This window comes from Pleurodeles waltl, chromosome 1_2, assembly GCF_031143425.1.
Source record: "Pleurodeles waltl isolate 20211129_DDA chromosome 1_2, aPleWal1.hap1.20221129, whole genome shotgun sequence".
Lineage (NCBI taxonomy): Eukaryota > Metazoa > Chordata > Amphibia > Caudata > Salamandridae > Pleurodeles > Pleurodeles waltl.
Window position 1 is genome coordinate 163,884,093 of NC_090437.1, and position 21,303 is coordinate 163,905,395.

The window sequence follows — 21,303 nt, forward strand, 5'->3', positions numbered from 1 at the left end:
TATACTCCCTTAGGAGATAAGTAATACTCAAATTATATACACTAGTTCACAGAAATAGCTGTAAAAACAGTTATAAAACAGTGCAAATAGTGAAACTCACAATAGTTAAAAATGGGCCTGGGGGAAACACAAACCATATATTAAAAGTGGAATTGGAAAGTCTGTTTCCCACCTAGGCAAGTGTAGTTTGTATGGGGGTGCTGGGAGTATTGGAAAACATCAATGGTAAGTAAAAGAACCCACCCCACAGCCCAGGAAAGCAGGAGCAAATCACAGTAACTTTCCTAGAAGACACAAGAACATGAGAAAGAAGATTATGCAAGAACCAGAAGAGACCGCAAGGCACCAATGATGGATTCCTGCACCTGAGGACCTGTGGAAGAAGAGGACTAAGTCCAAGAAGCACTGAAGAGTCCAGGGAAAACAGGAGCCCTGCTAACCCGGATGAAAGTGCAAAAGAGGAACCACTGTTAAGGAACAAAAAGTCGTTATTGCACTCAAGAAGATAGATGTGTGTTCCTGGTTGGTGCAGATGTCCCACGCCAGAGGGATAAATGCAGGCTGGTTTGTGTTGCTGGATTCCGCCAACAAGCCATGGCGCACACAACTCGCGGTTGGCGAAAAATGGCACTGCCTGGGACCAGGAGGGAGCTGGTGGACTCTACCCAAGAGTGGGAGTCAGAGGGGCCCTCAGCAACTTGGAGATCCCTCAGAAGACAGGCAGCACGCACAGAAGTCCCACAGCACAGGGACAAAGAAGGTACAAAAGGAGGCCAATGCAGCACTACACAAAGGGATCCCATGCTACCGGAGAACCACCCTAAAGCTGTGCGTCGCAGGAAGGAGTGCTGGGGGCCGGAGCTTCACTCTGCATGAACTTTGTGGAAGGATGCCAACAAGCCTTGGTAACTGCAAAACACGTGATGCATGGGGGTACTGTTTTGTGTGGGGCGGGAAGCTCTTACCTCCACCAAAGTTGGACAGTTGGACATCGGGACCACTTCAGTCCACCCCCGTGATGCTGGATCGACCCACTTCTCAGGTAAGGGGACCCAGGCCACCGGTCTTTGTTGCAGAGGGGTGCCTGCTGGAGCAGGAGAGTGACTCCTTCATTGCAAGGGAGATTCCTTTATTCTTCTTGTGCAGGCTGAAGACAGGCAGTCCTCAGAGCATGCACGTCCTGGAAGCAGTTGCTGGCAGAAGCTGAAGATACAATGTTGCAGAAGTCGTCTTTGCTTCTTTGTTGCAGTTTGTAGAGTTCCTGGAAGGTCCAGATGCAGTTTCGTCGGTAGAAGGTGAAGTAAAGGATGCAGAGGATTCCTGCTGGAGTCATGCAATCCAAATCTGAAGAACCACCCAAGAGAGAGATCCTAAATAGCCCTGAAAAGGGGGATGATTCAGCTAAACAGGTAAGCACCTATCAGGTGAGGGATCTGACGTCACCTGCTGGTACTGGCCACTCAGATGCTTTGAGTGCAGTGCCAACTTGGAATCCAAGATGACAAAACCCAGGGACCCTCTGGAGGAGCTTTGAGCACCACCCCTGGTGTGGTAATGGGTAGGGGAGTGGTCACTCTCCTTTTCTTTGTCCAGTTTTGCGTCAGAGCAGGGAATGAGGGTCATTGAACTGGTTTAGACTGGATTATGCAAGGAGGGCACCATCTGTGCCCATCAAAACATTTCCAGAGGTTTGGGAAGACCACCCCTCCCAAGCCTGTAACACCTTTTTCTAAAAGGAGAGGGTGTGACATCCCTCTCCCAAAGGAAATGCTTTGTTCTGCCTTTCTGGGCTTGAGCCACTCAAGCAGCAGGAGGGCAGAAACCTGTCTGAAAGGTGGCAACAGCTGGGGCTGCCTGGAAAACCTCAGAAGGCTGGAATGGCAATACTGGGGGTCTTCTAAGGAGCCCCCACAGTGCATGGAATCATACAACCAAACTTGCATAAACATTGGGATATGATTCCAACAGGTTTGATACCAAACATGCCTATGTTCCAAGTTACCATTATGTATCGGGACATAAGTAGTGACCTATGTCCAGTACATGTGTAAACTGGCGTCCCCGCACTCATGAAGTCAGAGAAAATGGTCCTGGAGGTCATGGGGGCACCTCTACTAGTGCAGGGGTGCCCTCACACAGGTACTCAGCACCCTGCCTTTAGGGCTGGAAGGCCTGCAATAGGGGTGACTTATAAGTGACCTGGTGCACTGTAAATGGCAGTGAAAGGGTGCATGCACCCTGTCACGCAGGTTGCAATGGCAGTCCTGTAGAAGCCTTTGCATGGGCTCCCCACGAGTGGCAAAAGAAATTCTGCAGCCCATAGGGATCCCCTGGAACCCCAATGCCCTGGGAACCCAGATACCATATTCTAGGGACTTATAAAGGGGCCCCAATATGCAGATAGTGGGTGAAATACTGTTACCAGTATGCAGTGACAACATTTAGAGGAGACCGAGCATAATCATGGGGTCCTCGTTAGCAGGATCCCAGTGAACAGTCAAATACATTGACATTAGGCAGAAAATGGGCGTAACCATGCCAAAGTACTTTCCTACAATCAAATTCTGAAAGTAGCTTATGAATTCTTTGAGGCTCTGTTTAGGTGCTCTGAATACCTTGGCTGCTTCCTCTCTTCTTTGATAACGTTTCTTCTGTACAGGCTTGAATTGACACTATCTGACTCTCAAAACTGTCAAATGTATTGTTCTGACATTCCTGAAAGTCGCCAGCATCCTTACGCAGCAATCTACCATACATGCTGTCATCTTTGTCTACATTGGACAGTTCTTCCAAAAATGCTGATGTCTCCTGCAGGCATGTGTTTAAAAGGTCTCTCACCAAAGTGCTGCACTGATGTAAGGGTTGGCTTTACTAATGAGAGCAACCCATGAAACCAAGGAGACAATGTCAAAGAACTAAAAAAAAATATATATATATATGCGCTCCCATTAGTACTTGATGACAAAAAATAGATTCATTATCAAACTTACACACTCCCTTGTATCACCAACTGTGCATTAAGTATGACCATTTGTTTGAAATTTTATTGATGGAAAGACCATGCATGTCCTGAAAAAGGTGGAAGTTCTAACATTTTAAGCCAAAACATGCTGACAAAAATGTAGATCTGCCAGCAATTAATTTTGACAATCAATTCAAATTTACAAAGTGTGATGTGCATATTTTTATGATTAATGTATAATTATTTTGTGAGTATTTTAGTATGTTTTGTGTTTAATGTTACTGAAGTGTTAAGTTTTAACTGTAATACATTTATATGGATATTGATAGGGTTATGCACAAGGTTAACCCAGTTGGTTGATGGTACAAGGGAGTGTGTGCGTTTGAAAGTGGATCTGGTTTTGTAGGCAAACCCCAAGGGGGAGCAGTTCTTGAGTGGCTTACTGATCAGGAGTCCAGGAGCCATCAACCCTAATGCCAGCCATTAGAAATGCCCCAATAGTGTTTTGAGGCAAGTATTACACTGGCTAGAACATGTATAGCACTCACATTGTGAATAAAACATAACCTGCCAAAATGCATTTACAGGTATAAAGCAAACAGTAATGTGAATAAAATAAGTTCTGTCAAAGTATATAACTAAGCTGCAACTCATTCTCACCTCATCAAATCATTTTTAAATACCGTTGATCAACACACAACACCCAATGGTCAGTCTTCCAGGTTTAATAGTGGAAAAACGTGAGTTCAGTCCATTTGGATGTTTTTCATATATACTCATTCAAATATCCAAACATATGCATGACTCTATAAATGGAAATATCTTTATGTATGCTTCACAATACATGCAGCCAAAGCACGACTATCCTCAGTCTGAGTTTTTTTTTTTTTAATTTCATCTTAAGATTTGCAAGCAGACTGAGTAAGAAACCCAGTGTAGCTCTACATTTCACCTCCACTATATTTACGAGTCAGCTGACAAATAAGACTTGTTAGCAGCAAGATGGCCCTTAGTTGTGTTCTTTGACTGGCATTATGTTTGATGTTTATTTTAATTTCTTAGGAATGTTTTTGGATTGGGTGTACTTTGTGTAAGTGGTAATGTTGGATCTTCTTTCATCCGAGACCTTTGTAGTTTTGCTTTTTACAGACTTGTCAACTTGTCATGGAGTCTTGGGGCTTCTTTGACTGAAGTCTTGAGTATGTGTGACACAGTGAGAAAATACAGAAATTGCTGCTCTTTTCTCTTTGAGGGTCTGCTTACACTGAAAAAGCCCAGGGTAATGCTTGCCTTAAGCACAACTGAGGATCTTAATAACTAAATAGACTTGATGGATGCTGTTGTACATAAGTTACTAATTAAGATGCCTCAACTCAGAGATTATCAAAGTCATGCTAAACATATATTTCCTTGCTTACCAGGTGTAATTGGAGGAAAAACTGGAAATGACTAAAGGCCAGCTCACTATCTGAACTGACCGTAGCTTCTCAAGTTGGCGAAATGCACAGCAATTAAATTGCCACTTCCACAAGCAGTTAATTTGTGTCTCTAGAAAGTATTCTTCATTTTGAATGCAGGATATGCAATGTACTTTTCTTGCTTACTATTTAACCAGGCCCTGAGGTTCATATCCAGGTTAATCACACTTGACTAGTTTTAGACTATGTAATCACAATTACCCTGTTCTTCAGCTCCCCACCTAACAAAATCGCAAGCCCTTAGAAATTTGAAAGTCCTGGCACTGTATTCAACTGACGTTTTGTAATTGCTTGGGGTGCTCTGTCATGTGAGCAGTAGGTGTTTGCTGTCCATTCCGGTGAACACATTTGTTGCATCATGAAAAGGTATGGGCCTGCACACTGTTTTAGCTGGCTTCAGGTATGTGCATCTATTGTTTCAAATAAAGATTTAGTATGGGGTTGTCTGCCCCTTGCTCATGGTCTGTGGCTTTTTGTCTGTTCTTTTCTCCTGATCCTATGACTGTTCTCCCTGTATTTGTTTGTCCCATCCAAGGAGCATTTTGGTCTCACCATGTTCTGATTGGGAGAGTTGTCCATTCACTTCTGACTACAAGCCCTTGCATTGCATGAAGGACTACTTTATCTTTCTTTGCTTGCTCCCCTGTTTTCTAGCCCAACTAGCTACAAAAAAGTGCCCCAATGCCTGCTGCTTTATTAGTGGATGGGCAACTTGAATGTTTTTAAATAATGTAAGATGGTAGTAAGTGTTCCTGCATGCTCATGGGTTTACATACATGCGTAGAGGTAATCTTAGAATGTTTACTCTTAAAGGAAAAGTAAAGATTTTCCAGGATGGCTGCAGATATATAAACGCAGAGCAGCCATCTTGCAGTACTTTTCCTTTAGGTTAAGAAAAGCTTTCCAAGTTGGCCACCATGCATGGACGACAGCCATCTGGGAAAGCGAAGCTTTGGTAAAGCCAATAGATTTGCAACTCAGTGGCATGGGCAAGGTGTATTGGCTTTGCCAATCCCTCGCTTTTGGCACCTGAATAATTCAGTGAAACGAGAGAAACTCATATCGTATTGGAATTTGCAATCTATCAACCTGAGCTGTCCTACAGGGATTTTCGTTTGAGGTTGCACAGGAACTAGTTGATACACAGGGCACTGTTGTTCATTGGATGATGAATTGAAAAGGGCAATGACCTTTTCAAGCATCCCTACTATGGATGCATGGATGGACTAACCTACACACCTGCTACTGCAGAGATCACAGTGCATAGATCAGAAGCAAGGAGCAATCTTTAGCAGAAACCTCTTGCTTCCAATGTGAAGGCTATATAAGGCTTAATAGCTCATGTTTGCAAGCTGGGGAGCTGGGATTTTGGGCCTACTATATAATTATCCATCCCAGAGTAGGTTGAAGAAAAATCTTAAACACCTTAAGCTTCTCCCTTTCACCCACTTTTTTTTTTTTTTAAATATTCACTGGGCCATCTCTCCATCATATTTGAAGGGTACGATGAAATAGATCATTTTGTCCCGGTGGGTGGGTATCTCTAAATTCCCCAAAAACTTTTGCTCAAGCTACTGGGTGCCACGTCATTTGGTTAGAACATACTGGCCTAGTACTTTAGGTCAGCTGTGTGAAGGATCCATGCAGTTAGCCAGGAATGTAGACCATGTTTTTTTTTTTTTACCACAGTATTCTAGCTGCAAAAGATAAAATATGGATAGATAACGGCAAAGAAGATGGAGGCCTTGGGCAAGAATCTCGAGAGTTGGTAAAGATGTTGGCAAGGGCATTTGTCTGAAATGTTGTGTAGCTCTGAAAAATAGCTTATCTGAAATCTGTAACAGAGAACCTTTGAAAAAGTTTTGTACTTGGAATAATGCATCAGATTTCGTGCTTTTCTTTGATTGTACCATCTGTGTCCTTGAAACAGACATCTGTTGCTGAGTAGTTTGTGTTTTTTGACTACATCTAATTTCTCACACTAATAAAACTTTTAGATCTGTATAGAGGGTTATGGGTCTTAAGGTGCAGGCTAGCCTCTTGACATTGCAGTGTTTCACACAGGAAGGTAAGATCTTGATTGCTGTGGTGGACTCGAGATCTGAATTAGGTTAAGAGCAGAACTTAAAATAGTCTGGTCCTTAAGTATAAATTATTGCCTCAGTCTGTTACCTCGTTCTGTGGATCTGATTGATATTGCATGAATTGCTCTGTTGAAGACCAGTTATGACAGTACCATTTTTTTACTAACCACCTGCTTGTTTTTCCATTGTTTTTCCATTGTGTTTCCAAGGTTCAGTAGCTTTAAAATCTCCAGGAGTAGAGGTTATATATTGGACTGTTTGACCAGTGGTGCTGCTGGCAATCAAAAGTGGTGGTGAGAGGGGTGTGTGGGGATGTGTTGGGGGTGGGTGGTGTAAAAATAAAAACAAAAAATAAACTTACCGGCTGCTCCTGCTACGGGCCGGATGGGTGATCCTCTGCTCCTGTCAGTCACTGGGGCACAAACACAAGCTCTCAATACCAAACATGAGGCAAGTAATGTGATTAGCCGGAGTCGGGTGGTCTGACTCTCACTCAGGCACAGGGAGCCTGTGCCATTTCTCCAGCCGGCTGTGTAACATGGCTGGATTGGTGAACTGTAGGTGCACATGCCTGTCTGGCCGTCCTAAGACAGCTGGCCAAACAGACATGATCATTTAGTGTCCATCACTCCTCTGTTGTGTAGCCATTTTAGTTATAGCGCTATGCACGTTATTTTAGCACACTAGGCCTGCCGCTGGGCACTAGCTATATTTTATTTAGCTTTGTGTATTATTTTAACAATATCCACTTTTGCGTTCCTATTTTATTTCTCTCTATCTAGCTGTTCTTTGCCTAGGCCTGCACTGCGTTCCTAAAGAAGACGTTTTGATTACTCCGTGCTTCTCTCAAGGCTGTAGTAAGAAAGGTTGCCAGTAAACGTGTTAACGCTTTGTCTCTGGTATTCATAGAAACATACACATCCTTATGTAGGGACACTTTCTCAGAACATCAGCTGTTTTGCTACAAAAACACTTTCCTATCCCATACACATTAGAGGGAGATTCCAGCCAGATGACCACACCTGTATGCTGATTGCTTCGTTACAGCTGATTATGCAGACTTCAGGCCTTTGCTCCGGTATGGGGGATGTCTTCCCAGGGGAACCTGAAGGACAGAACTAGAGCTTAACATGCTGTGCTTTAATATAGCCTAGGTACGCAACACCTCCTCCCTGCTATGGCCTGGCCCTGCCCTAGAGTCCTTGGGTGTCAGAGACAGTGATAAATAAAATGGTAATAAAATTGTATTACTATTTTATTTTTCACTGCCTGACTGAGCAGGGGGACACAACGCTCCTCCGCTATTACGAAGGAGCCACCCCTGTGTTTGACAAAATGTCTTGCGAATCTGTGCAGTGCATAGCTAATTTATTTTAGAGCAAAGGTGCAGCATCCTTGTGGATAAAGGGGTGCAGATTCAGTTCGATTCACTGAAATGGAGGTTGGTGAAGGTTGTTAGTACATGTTTTCAGCCTACGCCAGGCAAAGTGTACCATTAAATTATTGAAGGCACTTTCTCAGTAAAGAGTCTCTTAACATGGGTGTCTTCGGCTCAGAGTGCCAATATTCAGTGGGGCACACAAAGCTGTCTGAATTAAGGTCCTAGAGACAGTATCACCCTTCTCTTTTAACTTCAATGAGTCACTTTAAAGTGATTTAAATGCTTTGTGACATGCTACAGGTGCAGTTTTAGCACTCAGTCCTTGCCCAGCCCCTTCGACCCCTACCAACCACACCCCATCAATCCCTCAGCCAGGAACTTGGCACCAGTGTGACATGACGTAGCTAAGCTGTGAGTGATTCAGGTGAGTTGAAGGAGGTGCTTAGATGTGTGTTCAGAGGCCATTAATTTGTCTGTAGTCTGCTAGGGACCATTACTGGACACAGGTGGGATCTGAAGAGCATGACATGCCTATACTTTTTTAATTTAAAGAAAACTGTTCCCATACTTTTTGTTAAAAAAAAAAAAGACAACGGTCCTGGGTCGGTTAATTTTGACAGTTAAAATGCTTCAGAAGAAGTGAAAGGCAGGGACTTTCCTGTGAGGGGCAGACAACTTTACAAGCCTTCTTGCAAGGTTGTCTGCTTGTCTGAAAAATATTAATGTGTGCAACTGGTTAATCTGCAAAAGGGTGCTTGGAAGCGGATATTGGCTCTAATTGGCTTCAATTGATGGAATCACTTGAAGCTTCTTGATAAGATTTGTTCTTTTTGAGAGCTATTGCAAGGGAATTACCAGGTGAGCTGTGAAGTGAGTGCGTTTAAAGGACAGTTAAACATTTGAACTACGAACAGTCTTGGTAACTGCAAAATATATATTTGTAAGCACTTGTTTATCTTTAACCTTTTTGAGCATTTTGTAGCATATACTGTATGTAATGCAGGTTTAAAATATTGACTTGTATATTCACAGTACGTTCTGTCACAGCCTGTGACCTCGTAGCACTAAACATACTCAAGTCACTGTTCTCCACTGCACCAGCCAAGATTCAGTTCTATGGCTCTCTGGTTACACACACATAGCTCTGCTTTGCATTAACTAATGTCGTCATGTACAGTAGAGATTAAGTTAACTTGAATTTAATTTTAGCTGTTATTTATTTATATATATATATATATATATATATATAGAGCGAGAGAGCGAGATATAGTTACCTAAAGGTGAAAGACCAAAAAAGTTATAGAATATTTCAAGCCATGCTTTTGTCCCCACCCCATGCTAACTCAGCCTGCCGCTATTGCACAAAGCATCAGTTACCATACATTTAGGTCTCGTCTAGACAGTGCTTATGAGACATGTTGCATATGCTTTGTGGTCTTCCAGCCCGCCCATTGCTTTTCATTTGCTGGCTCCATGTTGCCTTTCCTATTCTTTCTCCTGGTTTGTCCATGGCATGCATTTATCATGCCTCTCTTTTAGCTATCCCTGAGATCAGGGACTAAGTACTATAGCCATTCACTGTTCACCATTTTAGCATCTGTTTTTAGGAGCTACTTTCTTTTTTGTTGAAAAGCAATTCACACAATCATTCCTGTTTTACCTCGCTCCAGAGCTCCCCAAAATTTTTGTAAACAAACCTGTAAATCCTGTTATCACATCACATTTGCTGAGCATTCAGACAGACATCAAATGTCAGATGCTGTTCCCCCAAGGGCATTTTTTTTGGGCACAGCCCAATGCTCTCCTGCAGAAGGTGCAGGGCATCTTTAACAGTCGAGCTCTGTCCGGCAGCAGTTACAGGCTGAGCCACCCTGTCTGTCACCTGCTTGCCTCCCATCAACTTTCAGGAACTGTCATACTCCCCGAGTCTGTTTTTTTTCTTTCCACCCTCACCCAGTCCAAAATGGGAATGCTTAAACTAATAAATACCCATCATTGCGCGCTTCTGGAAAACTTGACATATATCTGCATACCTATCTTATTAAAATGGCTCCTCATAAAGACCATGCAAATAGTTTGAAGCAAATCAGGCATCAACCAATGAAATACAGCACAGCTCAGGACAGATTATGCACTCAAGCCTTTATGGGAAATATATAAGTATCTGAAGGCTGTCAAGCAGAATTACGGACCAACAACAAATTCACTTTTCAGCCCATTAAATACAGTGCATATCATACTCAGGCAATGTTTTGTTTGCTGCACTGAACACACACACACACATTTGAATTCCACCTCTGTGTGAACTTGGAAAGAAAGAGATATGCCCTCTGCTTTGACAACATTACATCTCCCAGGGCTAAGATAACTCACTCATGATGGCGACCAGGAGGAGATAGAGCTGAAAAGAAAAGCTGCCTGTATTTTTGTTCAGTTCTTAGCTGTACATGTCTTCAGGCCTGTAATTCACCCATGCATCATGTGCATGAAAACGTATTGTCTTCATGTGTGGTTTTATGTCTGCTTATACTTCATCTTGTGTATGTGGAAGTGGGGAGGGGGTGATAAATGGGATATGGGATAACAGAACAGTACACTTAATACACTGCAGCTTGGAGTACATTATGTTTTTAATTAATGATGTGAGTTTACATTTGCCCACTTTCACACACTCCCACTTTCACATTTCTAATGAATGATTTTCACAACTGGGAGACACCTTGGCAGAATCAGGTGTGCTGTTACTTTCAATGACACACATGAGCAAGCACAAGTCATACTTTGATCCTGCAATCTCTGCTACATCGGCCAACCTCACCTGCCCTCCTGTTCACTATCCCTACTGATTGCCAAAGACAATAGCTTACCCATAGGCAAGACCTATTGGATTTGCCAATGCTTGTTTAATGTACTATGACCGCTACTTGTCGGTCTCTGGAAAAAGGCTTGCCGGGCTAGCTCCACTCACGTTTTAATTTAGTGCAGTACATGAGAGAGTTATACACATTAATTCACTTTCCTAGTTGAGAAGTGTGCGCATATCTGCTCAAAAACAATTTTCTTTGTAGGGGACAGTGGATTTTTAATGGCCAAATGGTTATTCTGACATAAGGATTGGATATGCAAGTCACTTTAATGTTGGGTTTGTAGATGCCGCTGCTGTCTAGCAAGTGAACACCTCAGTTACTCTTGGCTCCCTCATTCATGTGCAGTTTTCTTCACACTGTTGCTTTCACACAGGCCAGTACATGTTTCATTTTGGTAAAGTTTAATGCTACAGTTACGCCACTAGCTGTTCACTAGTTCTTGGTTTGGTCAGCACACTGTTCTCTATGCAGTCAACATTTCTTAAACTTTCTTGAGGGCAGCAGGCATCTGCTACACTGCAGCTTTCAGCCTCATGCCACCCCCTACCACCTCCTGACTCAAAGCAAAACTTTTCAGTGATCCTCTCGCCTTTGCCATGTTGTGTCTAGCTTTCAGCATATTGAGAGGCTCAATCTATGCCTCCAGGCCCGAAGAATCTCCTCCGTGTAGTACCGCCGGACTTTCTAAAAGTGTTTGTCCTTGCTTCGGGGCTCCTCTGAGCGGGCACAGCCGTGCCATGCATCACCGCCGCCCTCCTGGTCTGCAAGGATGTTCCCGGATAAGATGCTGCAGGGTAACTTCCTTCTGGTTGTAGCACCTCTTCAGATCACGAACAGCAGCTGCCTTTGCGGGCCCACTATCTCTTGCTCAGACACCCAATGAGGCTCTGCACCTCCAATGATTTTTTTATGGGTGGCGAGGAAGAAGGCGTGCATCCTTTTACTACCTGCCTCTGGTATTGCACACTGCCTCCCCTTTTGGTGCCAGCACTAGGTTCAGTAGCTATGACAGGGGAGGGTGCAGATATCAGTTCATTGGTATTCTTTTGTCCCTGACACTATTTCGAATTTGTTCAGATTTTGTGCTATCCTATTTCTTTGTCCATTGTCAGTCTTATTTCACTGGTAAACATGGCACATAATGCCATGTATGATGATTTTTGCAGGGGCGACGAAGAGCTTCCTAAAACATGTTGTTCCATCTTGCCAAGCCACACCCCCACCATGAATAATTGTTAAATTTATTGTATGTATCCCAAAACTCGAAACGCCGTCATCCACTGCAGAGACCTCATTGCCCCCTTTAGGCAGGAGCAGATATCAACTGGAAGAGCAGGAAATAGCGTGTCCGTGATTACTGATACTGTCTTGAACAATCTGGCTCAGCAGTTCCTCCCAGAAGCCTGGTGCAAGTGCTGACGTCAGTTGCAGACTACCTGGTTTAATTGGAGCCAGTGGTGTCAAGCACGAATAAGGGTACGAGGACAGTGAGGCTCCATCACGAGAGCCTAGCAGCAGCCTGCTTGGCCGCAGGAGAGTGCTTCCCCTTCATTGGTGCTTACGTTTATGCTTGTGACAGTCACTAGCGCCATTGTGAGGAGAGCGAACTTGCTTCTGTGAGTGCTTGTGTTTAAGTCCACTGCTGGGACTTTAAAAGTTCTTGCCCTCTGCAGTATTTGTACACAAATATTGAAACAAGCACACAACTAATATCACAAAATGTGTGCAAGCGTTACTCCTCATGGTACACTTACCCATCTGCTTTAGGGATCATGTCTATTGAGCTGCCGGACCTCAACTGCTGCACTGAACTGATTGATCCTGCCCATCAACATTTCTTGTTAATGTTATTGAAGGAATCCATCTTCCAGGTCCGCGGAGCTTCCTGCCCGTTGAAGACAAAAGCCAATCTCTTCACCTTTTGGACAAGCCAGAAAGGCATAATGGGCTTAAGCAGCAAAGCTGCCTAGACATGTTGTGAATGAAGCAACTTGTCGTGGAGGGATGGGTTGTCTGCCACAAGCACTAAACCAGTACAAGGCATCTACAGAATGGGACCATCTGCAAAATTGCTTACTTCAGCAACGCAAGCCTTAAATGAAAATCTGCAACCTCTAAGAAAACTGACATTTCAGCAGGCCCACTTGCATGCAGGTCAGTGCTTGTAATGTGCCTGCCTTTAGAGAAAATGGGGAAAAGCTAAATGTTTTGGAGCAGAGGTTGTTACCTCTGTCCTCCTTCGGTGGGAGGGCTTGTCATTTAATCTGTTTTTCAGGTTTCAGAAGCGTATCGCCTCCCTGCTAGAACAATGAATATGAGAGGTAATGTAGCCTAATGTACCATCTGAGCGAGGAATGTGATTTTCTGTTAATGTAACAGGAGTTTTCAAATGTTAATGACTACACCAAATATAATGCTGCACAGAAATTCAAAAGCACTAAATTATCTTTCAAAGACTAAAAATGTAAAACTATCCATGTTTCCAAATGGGATTTTTAATTGTATTTTAGGCATTAAATCGGACTGTCTAGCTGTGGATTGGATTGGGAGAAATCTGTACTGGACTGATGGCACAGCAGGAGCGATACTAGCTACCCAGATGAATGCGACCTGGAAGGGAGTCCTTGAATACACAGTGGTCCTGGATGAGGAGCTCGACCAGCCTCGGTCACTAGTCCTGCAGCCGCTCAGTGGGTAAGTCTAAGAGACTGTACCAGTTTGTTGCACCTCAGTGAATTCCAAACGTAATATCTACAGTCTCCTTTTGCTACCAAGTGTTCACGTTTTCAAGGACTGTTAACACAATGCACAGGTGTTTAATCACCTGGTAAACTAGCAATGGTAGGTGTCACTCGTCTGCCCCCCCCCTCCCCCTCCCCAAACCTTATAATACCCTACCACCTCATAATACTCCACCACCTCATTACGGCTGTCACATCTTGAGGATTTCATTGAAGGCATTCATGTCTGACCACAATTGAGATGCAAATATTCATGATGATGTGGTATCAATTGCCATGCTCCTTTTGGTGTGGGACAAAAAAATAAAAATCCTATGCTTTTCAATGGAGGGAATTAAATAATCAAATCCTTATTCCGCTGGACAAAAATCTTGTGTATCACATTAGTTTGTTCTGTACTCTGATGATGGCTAGAATTGAGATGTACTAACTCTTTAAATGCTTAAAAGCATATGCTTTTCTTAATGTTCTGGGATGTCATGAAGTTCCAGAAAGTTTTCGACGCAACGCACTTAGTCATACTCTGCTGTCAGCACTCAAACTAGTCTCACACCTGTTTTATGCTTTGTAATAAAACAGTTTGCATTTTAGGTGAAACCGAGACCAGGGCCAGAGCTTCAGTCTAAGCTGGTAAACAACTATTAGTCCAATGAATATTTGTACATTTTAGCTTGATAATCTGATTTGAACCCCTTTTTCAGTTCGAACCTTTTTCTTTGTGATGGTAAACAACCCCCGATATAAAATCTAATCACCAAATATTTCATGTAGAACAAGATCTAATGCGGCTGAACGAAACGAGAGATGATGACGGGAAGAAAAGATTTTAAATCCTAATCCTTGAAAAGTGGTTTACATAGTCGGAGGAATCATATGACCGAATACACAACAATCATGGCCATTTCAGTAACCTCCTGGATGGTGGGGTATTACATCCTAAGAGACTAGTGCCTTGGCTCTGGATCGTCAGTGGTTTTGTTTTATAGACAAATGCATCCTATATACTCAGTTGATAGGAAAGTCCTTAATTACCATGTGCCAGTCGTCTGTTCACACGTTCAAATCCTTCAGAGCCTTCTGTAACAGTCTAATGTTACTGTAGCAAGCTTGCCTTTTCTTGGACACCCCAGATTTTTCACCTTTTTATGGGCCCTATTTTATGTGATTTTAGGAGTCTGAGCTTTACGACTGCTGAATACTAAGCAGTACAGAAGTGCCTGTGCTTCTCCTCTAAAACATATGCTGTGCGTTGGCAGTCTTTTAAGCCTGCTTACTTCCCTGTTAAATCAGTTGTAAATTATACCTGAAGTGTGGCATCAATATTTAAATGCCCTAAGTCGACGGCTGTGTATTTACACCACCGCTATTTGACAAACCTATTTCTGACAGGAGCTCCTCTGTGCTCTGGTTAGGGTGCAGTTTGAATGAACTGCAATGACACATGGCACAGACAACTGCTATTGCCTTGTAGAAATAGCCTATTTTGTTTACATATTCATGAGTCATCCTTAAATTGTGCCTTATAAGCCCACAGGGCAGAGTGTACTAATGTATAAAAATAAGGCACACTGCATCTTGAGGTTAGTAAAATAAAACCTGAAAGCTTTCACTCTGTTGACCTGGCTAAATTATTTGAAACTAGGCCTAGATGGGATTAACCTTTATTTTCCACTTTTGTCTTAGTGGAGGGCTACAAGGGTGCTTCAAAGAGTGACAGAAAAAAGACTGACTCCAGACTTCAAGAGGGCCCAGTTTATTAAAGAGTACAGGACCCTGCAGGAGACCTAGTTAGAGGGAGATCTGGTGCCTAGAAGCCTGCCCTGACAAAACAGGGCCTGCAGGACTGACAAGAAGCTTTTCAAGCATTTGGGGGACCAAGTCTGAAGGTAAAAACTTTGACTGGAACAATCTGCTGGAGGTATCTTACCTTTGTTTATTGTGGTTGGCTTGAGATTATGCCTGCCCTGGTTTACAGCAAGCTGTTCTGCTTGACTTTTTCTAGTTATTTTGTTTTAAAACATTACAAATACTTAGCAGTTCCCCTTGTCATGATCTGGGCCCCCTTCACTAGAGCCTCATGGGTTGGTTTCTAACCCCCCTCCCCCCCCCGGTGCAAGGACTTCAATGCCCCAACACAAACTAGAAATTCAGTTGGACTATAGCCCAGGCACAACCCACTGATTAATACTGCGAAGGAAGTGTGTTCTGGAAATGTTGCGTTTCCTTTATATAAGTTCAGGGACAGCAGTGGAACTCAAAACCCTTTTTTTGTTAATGAGCCCCCAGAGGTGGTTCCTCTGCTGTGGCAGAGAACCATCGCCCCCTGCCAGAAGCAGCTGCAAACCTTTAAAAATCAAGAAGATAGTAAGCAATGTCTTATTTTTGAAGAGGCAAGCCATGGGGGATGACAGCCATGGTGTGGAGTACACATAGCACTCCCCTCAGTACCTATGTATGTTTGGCTGGCCGTCTCAGGCTGGCCAAGCACACAGGGCTCTTTCCAACCTGGCATTGTGTTGCCGGGTTGGAGACAGCAGGTCCAGGCTCCCAGTCTGCTTTGGAGCACCCAGCCAGGGCTCTCCAGCCAGTCATAACGCTGCTATGATCAGCGTCCGGATTGGCGCAGGGCAGGCTTAGGAGTGTGTGCCTGGAATGCGGGAGAGCGGCAGTAAGCTTAAGGTAAGTTTCTTTTTTTTTAATATTTGTTTTGTTTGTTTTTATTCCTCCTGCTTCACCACTTTGCCCAGTCACCAGCTGCGACTGTGAGCCACACTCAAGGATCATTAGAAATGAAATATGCATTTTAAATATATCTTAAAATACCTTATCTAGTGTACACAATATTGAATTGTAAAATAGAAGATACAAATTAAGGATGCAAAGAATTTCATAAATGGTGAAAACAGGTAAGTTATAACAATTGAATTTTGCAGTGCTACCAAACTCACTTTGTGAAAGAACTAGCATAGCATCGAGATAGCAATCAATAAATAATCCACTTTTTAGTTTCAGAGGTGTTGTGCATACGTGGTTTGGGACAACAAGGTCCGTTTTCTGTCAAATAGCTTGCCTACTATTCCAAGCCCAAGGACAGTGTCCGTTTTGGCACTAGTCAGTGAAGGATTACAATTTCACAGAGCCTTGCCAGAGCCGCCTTTAACCGAGGTGGATCCTAGTGCTGTGCCGCCCATCTTGATCTTTGCCTGCGTGAAGTTTCTCTAACTATGGTCTGAAAACTTCGTTTTTTATAGGATTTGACCACTGATTTTATCATATATTTTCAAAGTATAACAGGACTTGGAGGCATTAAGGAACCTCCAAGATTAAACTAATGTGCTGTAAGAAATTGGGCTACAAGTTGACTTGAGTGCGAGTCTTGATCAAGCAGCAGCAACAGTCCTTGTCCGGATAAGGCACAAGCTAACCCTAAACTAAACTGTGCTCATCATCTGTCCGCTTGGAATGGAGCGGTCAGGCTTAACTTGGAGGTGATGTGTAAGTATACCTCAAACAATAATATAGTGAAAACGCCACATAAAGATCCCACACCAATTTAGAAAAATAGAACTTATTCCAATAAATAAAACAAGACCAAAACTTCAATTAGTAGAGCCGGAGATAATTATGTTTAAAGATTTCAGTGAAAATAGTGTCAAAAAGCACAAAGCACCAACTGTGGCGATCTGGTCGCTCCAGAAAGGAACAAAGTCACAAGTTTAGGCCAACTGCGATGGACTGTGAACAGTCTACAGGGATCCAGCTGAACAAATTACCTCAAATCCTGACTTGCGAGCATTAAGGATCTGCACTAAAAAGGTGCCTCATGCAGCAGAAACAATGCTCTGGTGTTAAGAAGCCATAAGGCTGCAATGCGAAGTACCTCATCGAGGATGCGGTGTGTCATTGGGACAATGCATCTGTTTCAAAGAGCTGCAAGGCTGCGATGTGGAGGCTGCTGTCGTGGCAGTTCTGATGGGCCACAGTGGTGTTGTGGGTCTGTGCGACAGGTTCAATTCATGCAGCAGCAGAGGTTCAGGTCCAGTCCTTCTCACCCAGGCAAGAGGGCAGCAGGTAAGTACAGCAGGGTAGTAGTTCCTCCAGAGCAGCAGTCCAGCAGCATTGCAGTACTTGTGGAAGCACAGCAGTCTTTCATGGCAGAGTATCAACAGGTCCATACGTGTACTGAAGTGGTGGTGTCTGAGAGCCAGTATATATGCCCAGTTGGGCCTTTGAAGTGGTGAGAGGCTTCAGGAGGCATATATTTTGAACAGTTGTATGTCAGAACCACTCAGGCATTTATCATGCATGCTTTAACAATGAGGTCCGAATCACAAATGCATCTTTACAGCTCATTCCTTTGCCACGCAAGTTGTTACGACTTGCCTAAGGGGGAATGCTGGATTTGGTTTAGCATAATTTACTATTCCAACTCCAGTCTGCGCAACAGTAGGGAAAGTGTTGGATTGGAGTCCAACATCAGTCCAACAGTGCTTTCCTTAAGGTAAGTTGTAACAATTGCGTGGTAAAGGAATGTGTTGGTCCGAACCACAAATGCATCTTTACGTGTTGCAAATGTACAGCGTGGTTCTGTAATGCAAAGGGTATTTGCTCTTTCTGGCCCATGTTCCAGATTAACTACAGGGGGAATGCATCCATTTGTGGAGACAAGCCATAGCCTATTCAAGTGTAAGCGGGGCTGCATCCAGCTCCTCTGTCCCATCCTGTCGGTGATAGCTCCTCCAGTCACACCTAAGCTCCCTATTGTGTGTGGCTGTCTTAGAGGAATGCACAAAGCCCAATTGTCAGCTACACAGTCATGTGTCTCAGAGACTTGCTGCAAACACAAAATGGCTAAGGCAAGAAAATATCAACTTTCTTAAAGTAGCATTATCAGAATTGTAATTTAAAGTCTGACTTCACCCTAGTTACAATTTTCAATAGTGATTCCAGAGACACCAAACATGAAGGGGCTTTCTCTTTCCATTTGTAAATTACACGTCTAAATTGTAATTAGATGATTCCAGTGCCATTCTATGGGAGAGGTGGGCCTTGCAGTAGTAAAAAAACAAAAAAAAAACAAATTTAAGAGATTTTCTCTACCAGTACCTGTAAAAGTTAAGTACATGTCAAGCTTTTTAAAAACACTGCATGCGTCCCTTGGGGTTGTGTAGGGCCTACCTTAGGGGTGACTTGTATGTATTAAAAATAAAAAAAAGTAAGGTTTGGACCTGGCAAAAGCTTTACTTTGCAAGGTCAACATGACAGTTTCATTCTGCACTCAAGCTCTGCAGTTGCAGGCCTGAGACCTGTATAAAGGGTTACTTAAATGAGTTGCATAATCAGTGCTGCAGGCCCACTGATAGCTTAAAATGTACAGGTCCTGGGCACCGGAAGTGCCACTTAACTAGGGTCTTACAAGAATATTAAATGTCAATTGAATATAAGCCATGTCAATATGTTTTAAGGAGTGAGCACAAGCACTTTAGCACTGGTTAGCAATGGTAAGTGTGTGGAGTCTTAAGGTCAGCAAAAACAGGAGGTTGAAGGAAAACACACAAAGTATGCCAGCTCTAACAGGTGCTAAAAAGGTCTTCTCTGGTCAATTTACTACATTATGGAAAACAGTTCAGCCTACACGGTGAGCAGCTATATTTGTGGAGACCGCTTTCAAGAACGGATAGTGAAATACAGCTAAATGTGTTTTTCACAATTGCAAGGACTCCAGCTTTCAAGAACTTCACACTTTCTATTTTATTTCAGATTCTTCTATTTCATTTTAGCAGAAGGTTTTGAACCCATAGTTTAAAGGGAATGAAAGAATCTAACTGCATTTCTGAGCATGTCTCATGTTGTACGAAATAAATAGCAACATCCTGTTAGACCTGTTGGCTCTTGGCTTGGTTTCCCCTGTCATTTTGCTTCTGATCTCCTGTTTTGATCCTCTGCTGAATTTTGTTTTTGGTGGCTTTAGGTCTCTGGGCACTTTACCACTGCTGACCAGTGCTAACGTGCAAGTGCTTTCTGTCTAAATTGTATTGGTGATTGGTTTATCAATGATAGACATATTTGATTTACTAGGCCCAGGGCCTGTGAGTCAAATGATACTAATGGGTCTGCAGCACTGATTGTGCCACCCACAAGAGTAGCCCTGTAAACATGTCTCAGGCCTGGCACTGCATTGTCTCTGTGTGCAGTTTTAAACTGACATTTTGACCTGGCAAGTGTACCCACTTGCCAGGCCCAAACCTTCCCTTTTACTAAATGTAAGTCACCCCTAAGGCAGTGCCATGGGCAAGGTGCAGTGTACATACCTGTCCTGATAGTGAAATACAGCTACATGTGTTTTTCACTATTGCATGGACTCTCTTATGGGAGTTTACATGGGGATTGTCTTGAAATATCTTTTAAGATATGAAGTTTGGGGTCTCTGAACTCACAATTCAAAATTACATCTTTTGGTGAAGTGTTTTTTGAATGGTGAGTTTGTAAATGTCACTTTTAGATAGTGGGCATTTTCTTGCTTAACCATCCTGTGCCTCTGCCTGTCTGTGGAATACATGTATGAGTCAGGATGACAGTTGGGCTGTTTATGAATTCACTCTAGACAGTCACACAAAGGGAGCTGAGGTGTGCCCTACATATCCTGATGGGTCTTCCTGAGCTAGAGTGGTGGGAGAAACTACACTTGAAGCTGGGTAGGGCTGTGGCTGTCCTTACACAAAGCACTCTCCAACCCCCTGGAACATAGGAGGGCAAGACAGGAAAGGCAGGGTCTTGTGCACTGCAAAGACTTAGTTGAAGTTTGCCTACTTCAAAGGCTGAAATTGGTATAAGTACTGGACCTCTAACCCCACAAAGTTAAAACACTTCTGGACTGGGACATTCTGCCAGGAAGAAGCTGGATACTGTAGGAGATGCTCACACTGCCTGTTGCTTTTTGATGGCCTGCTGCTTCTGTCTTGGGAGTGAAAATACTGGACTTTGCTTTCTACATCCTGCTTTCCAAGGTTCTCCAAGAGCTTGAACTGAGCTTGCCTCCTATAAAATAAAAAGTCTCTCGGATATCAAAGACTTCATCTACCAGTGCCTGGGCTTTTCTGAGAGTTCTGACTTGCCAAGTGGTGCCAGCTCCACTCCCTAGATACTTGAAGTATAAGCAGGTGATCTGAAGAAAAAATACACACACTGACTCATCTCAGCAGAAAAATTGACACCACACTTGTCCTGCAGCTGAAGAATAAATACAGTGTCTGTCTCGCGGCTGCAAAACTGAAGCACGTCTGGATTTTCCGTGCTTCATCCCCAGGGTGTCAATTTCTCATTGAACCCGCACTGCAGTAAGGAACTGAGGCTGCATGTCTGGAAATCGGCTCATCTCCTTTCCTGCGAGAAAAGAATTGACACATCACCTCCCCTGCTCAGTAAAGAACCGATGCATCTCTTTGCTTTTTGGTGCTTCACCGTCCCTGTGGCACGCATCGTCTTTGGTTTTTGAAGCATCCCAGGTACTTTGTGCCAAAAAGATACATTCATTGATTCCTATTGATTAAGATTCATTTAAGCTTTTAAAAAGTGATATCTTTACTTGTGTACATTGGATGTGTTAACGCGTCCCTTTATGTCAATTTTATACACATTAGGACTCGATTTAGGCCGATGAATCTTTTGACCCAGTGGTGAGACACCGCAGGACGAGATAACTGATGAGTATGCCAATCAATATATCAATGACGTTATCAATATTTATCACCACAATATACTTTACTTTGGATAAAGACATTGATTAAACT

At 43.2% G+C, this 21,303-nt stretch overlaps 1 protein-coding gene across 1 annotated transcript in view; it reads left to right on the forward strand.

Moving 5' to 3' along the window:
- Positions 1 to 21,303, forward strand: part of LOC138298467 (low-density lipoprotein receptor-related protein 2-like) — a 1,267,625-nt gene that overhangs the window by 780,912 nt on the left and 465,410 nt on the right. Inside the window, exon 24 of the mRNA XM_069236878.1 lies at positions 13,283 to 13,466. Within this exon, the coding sequence (XP_069092979.1) occupies positions 13,283 to 13,466 (184 nt within the window). The remainder of the gene's footprint in view (positions 1 to 13,282; positions 13,467 to 21,303) is intronic.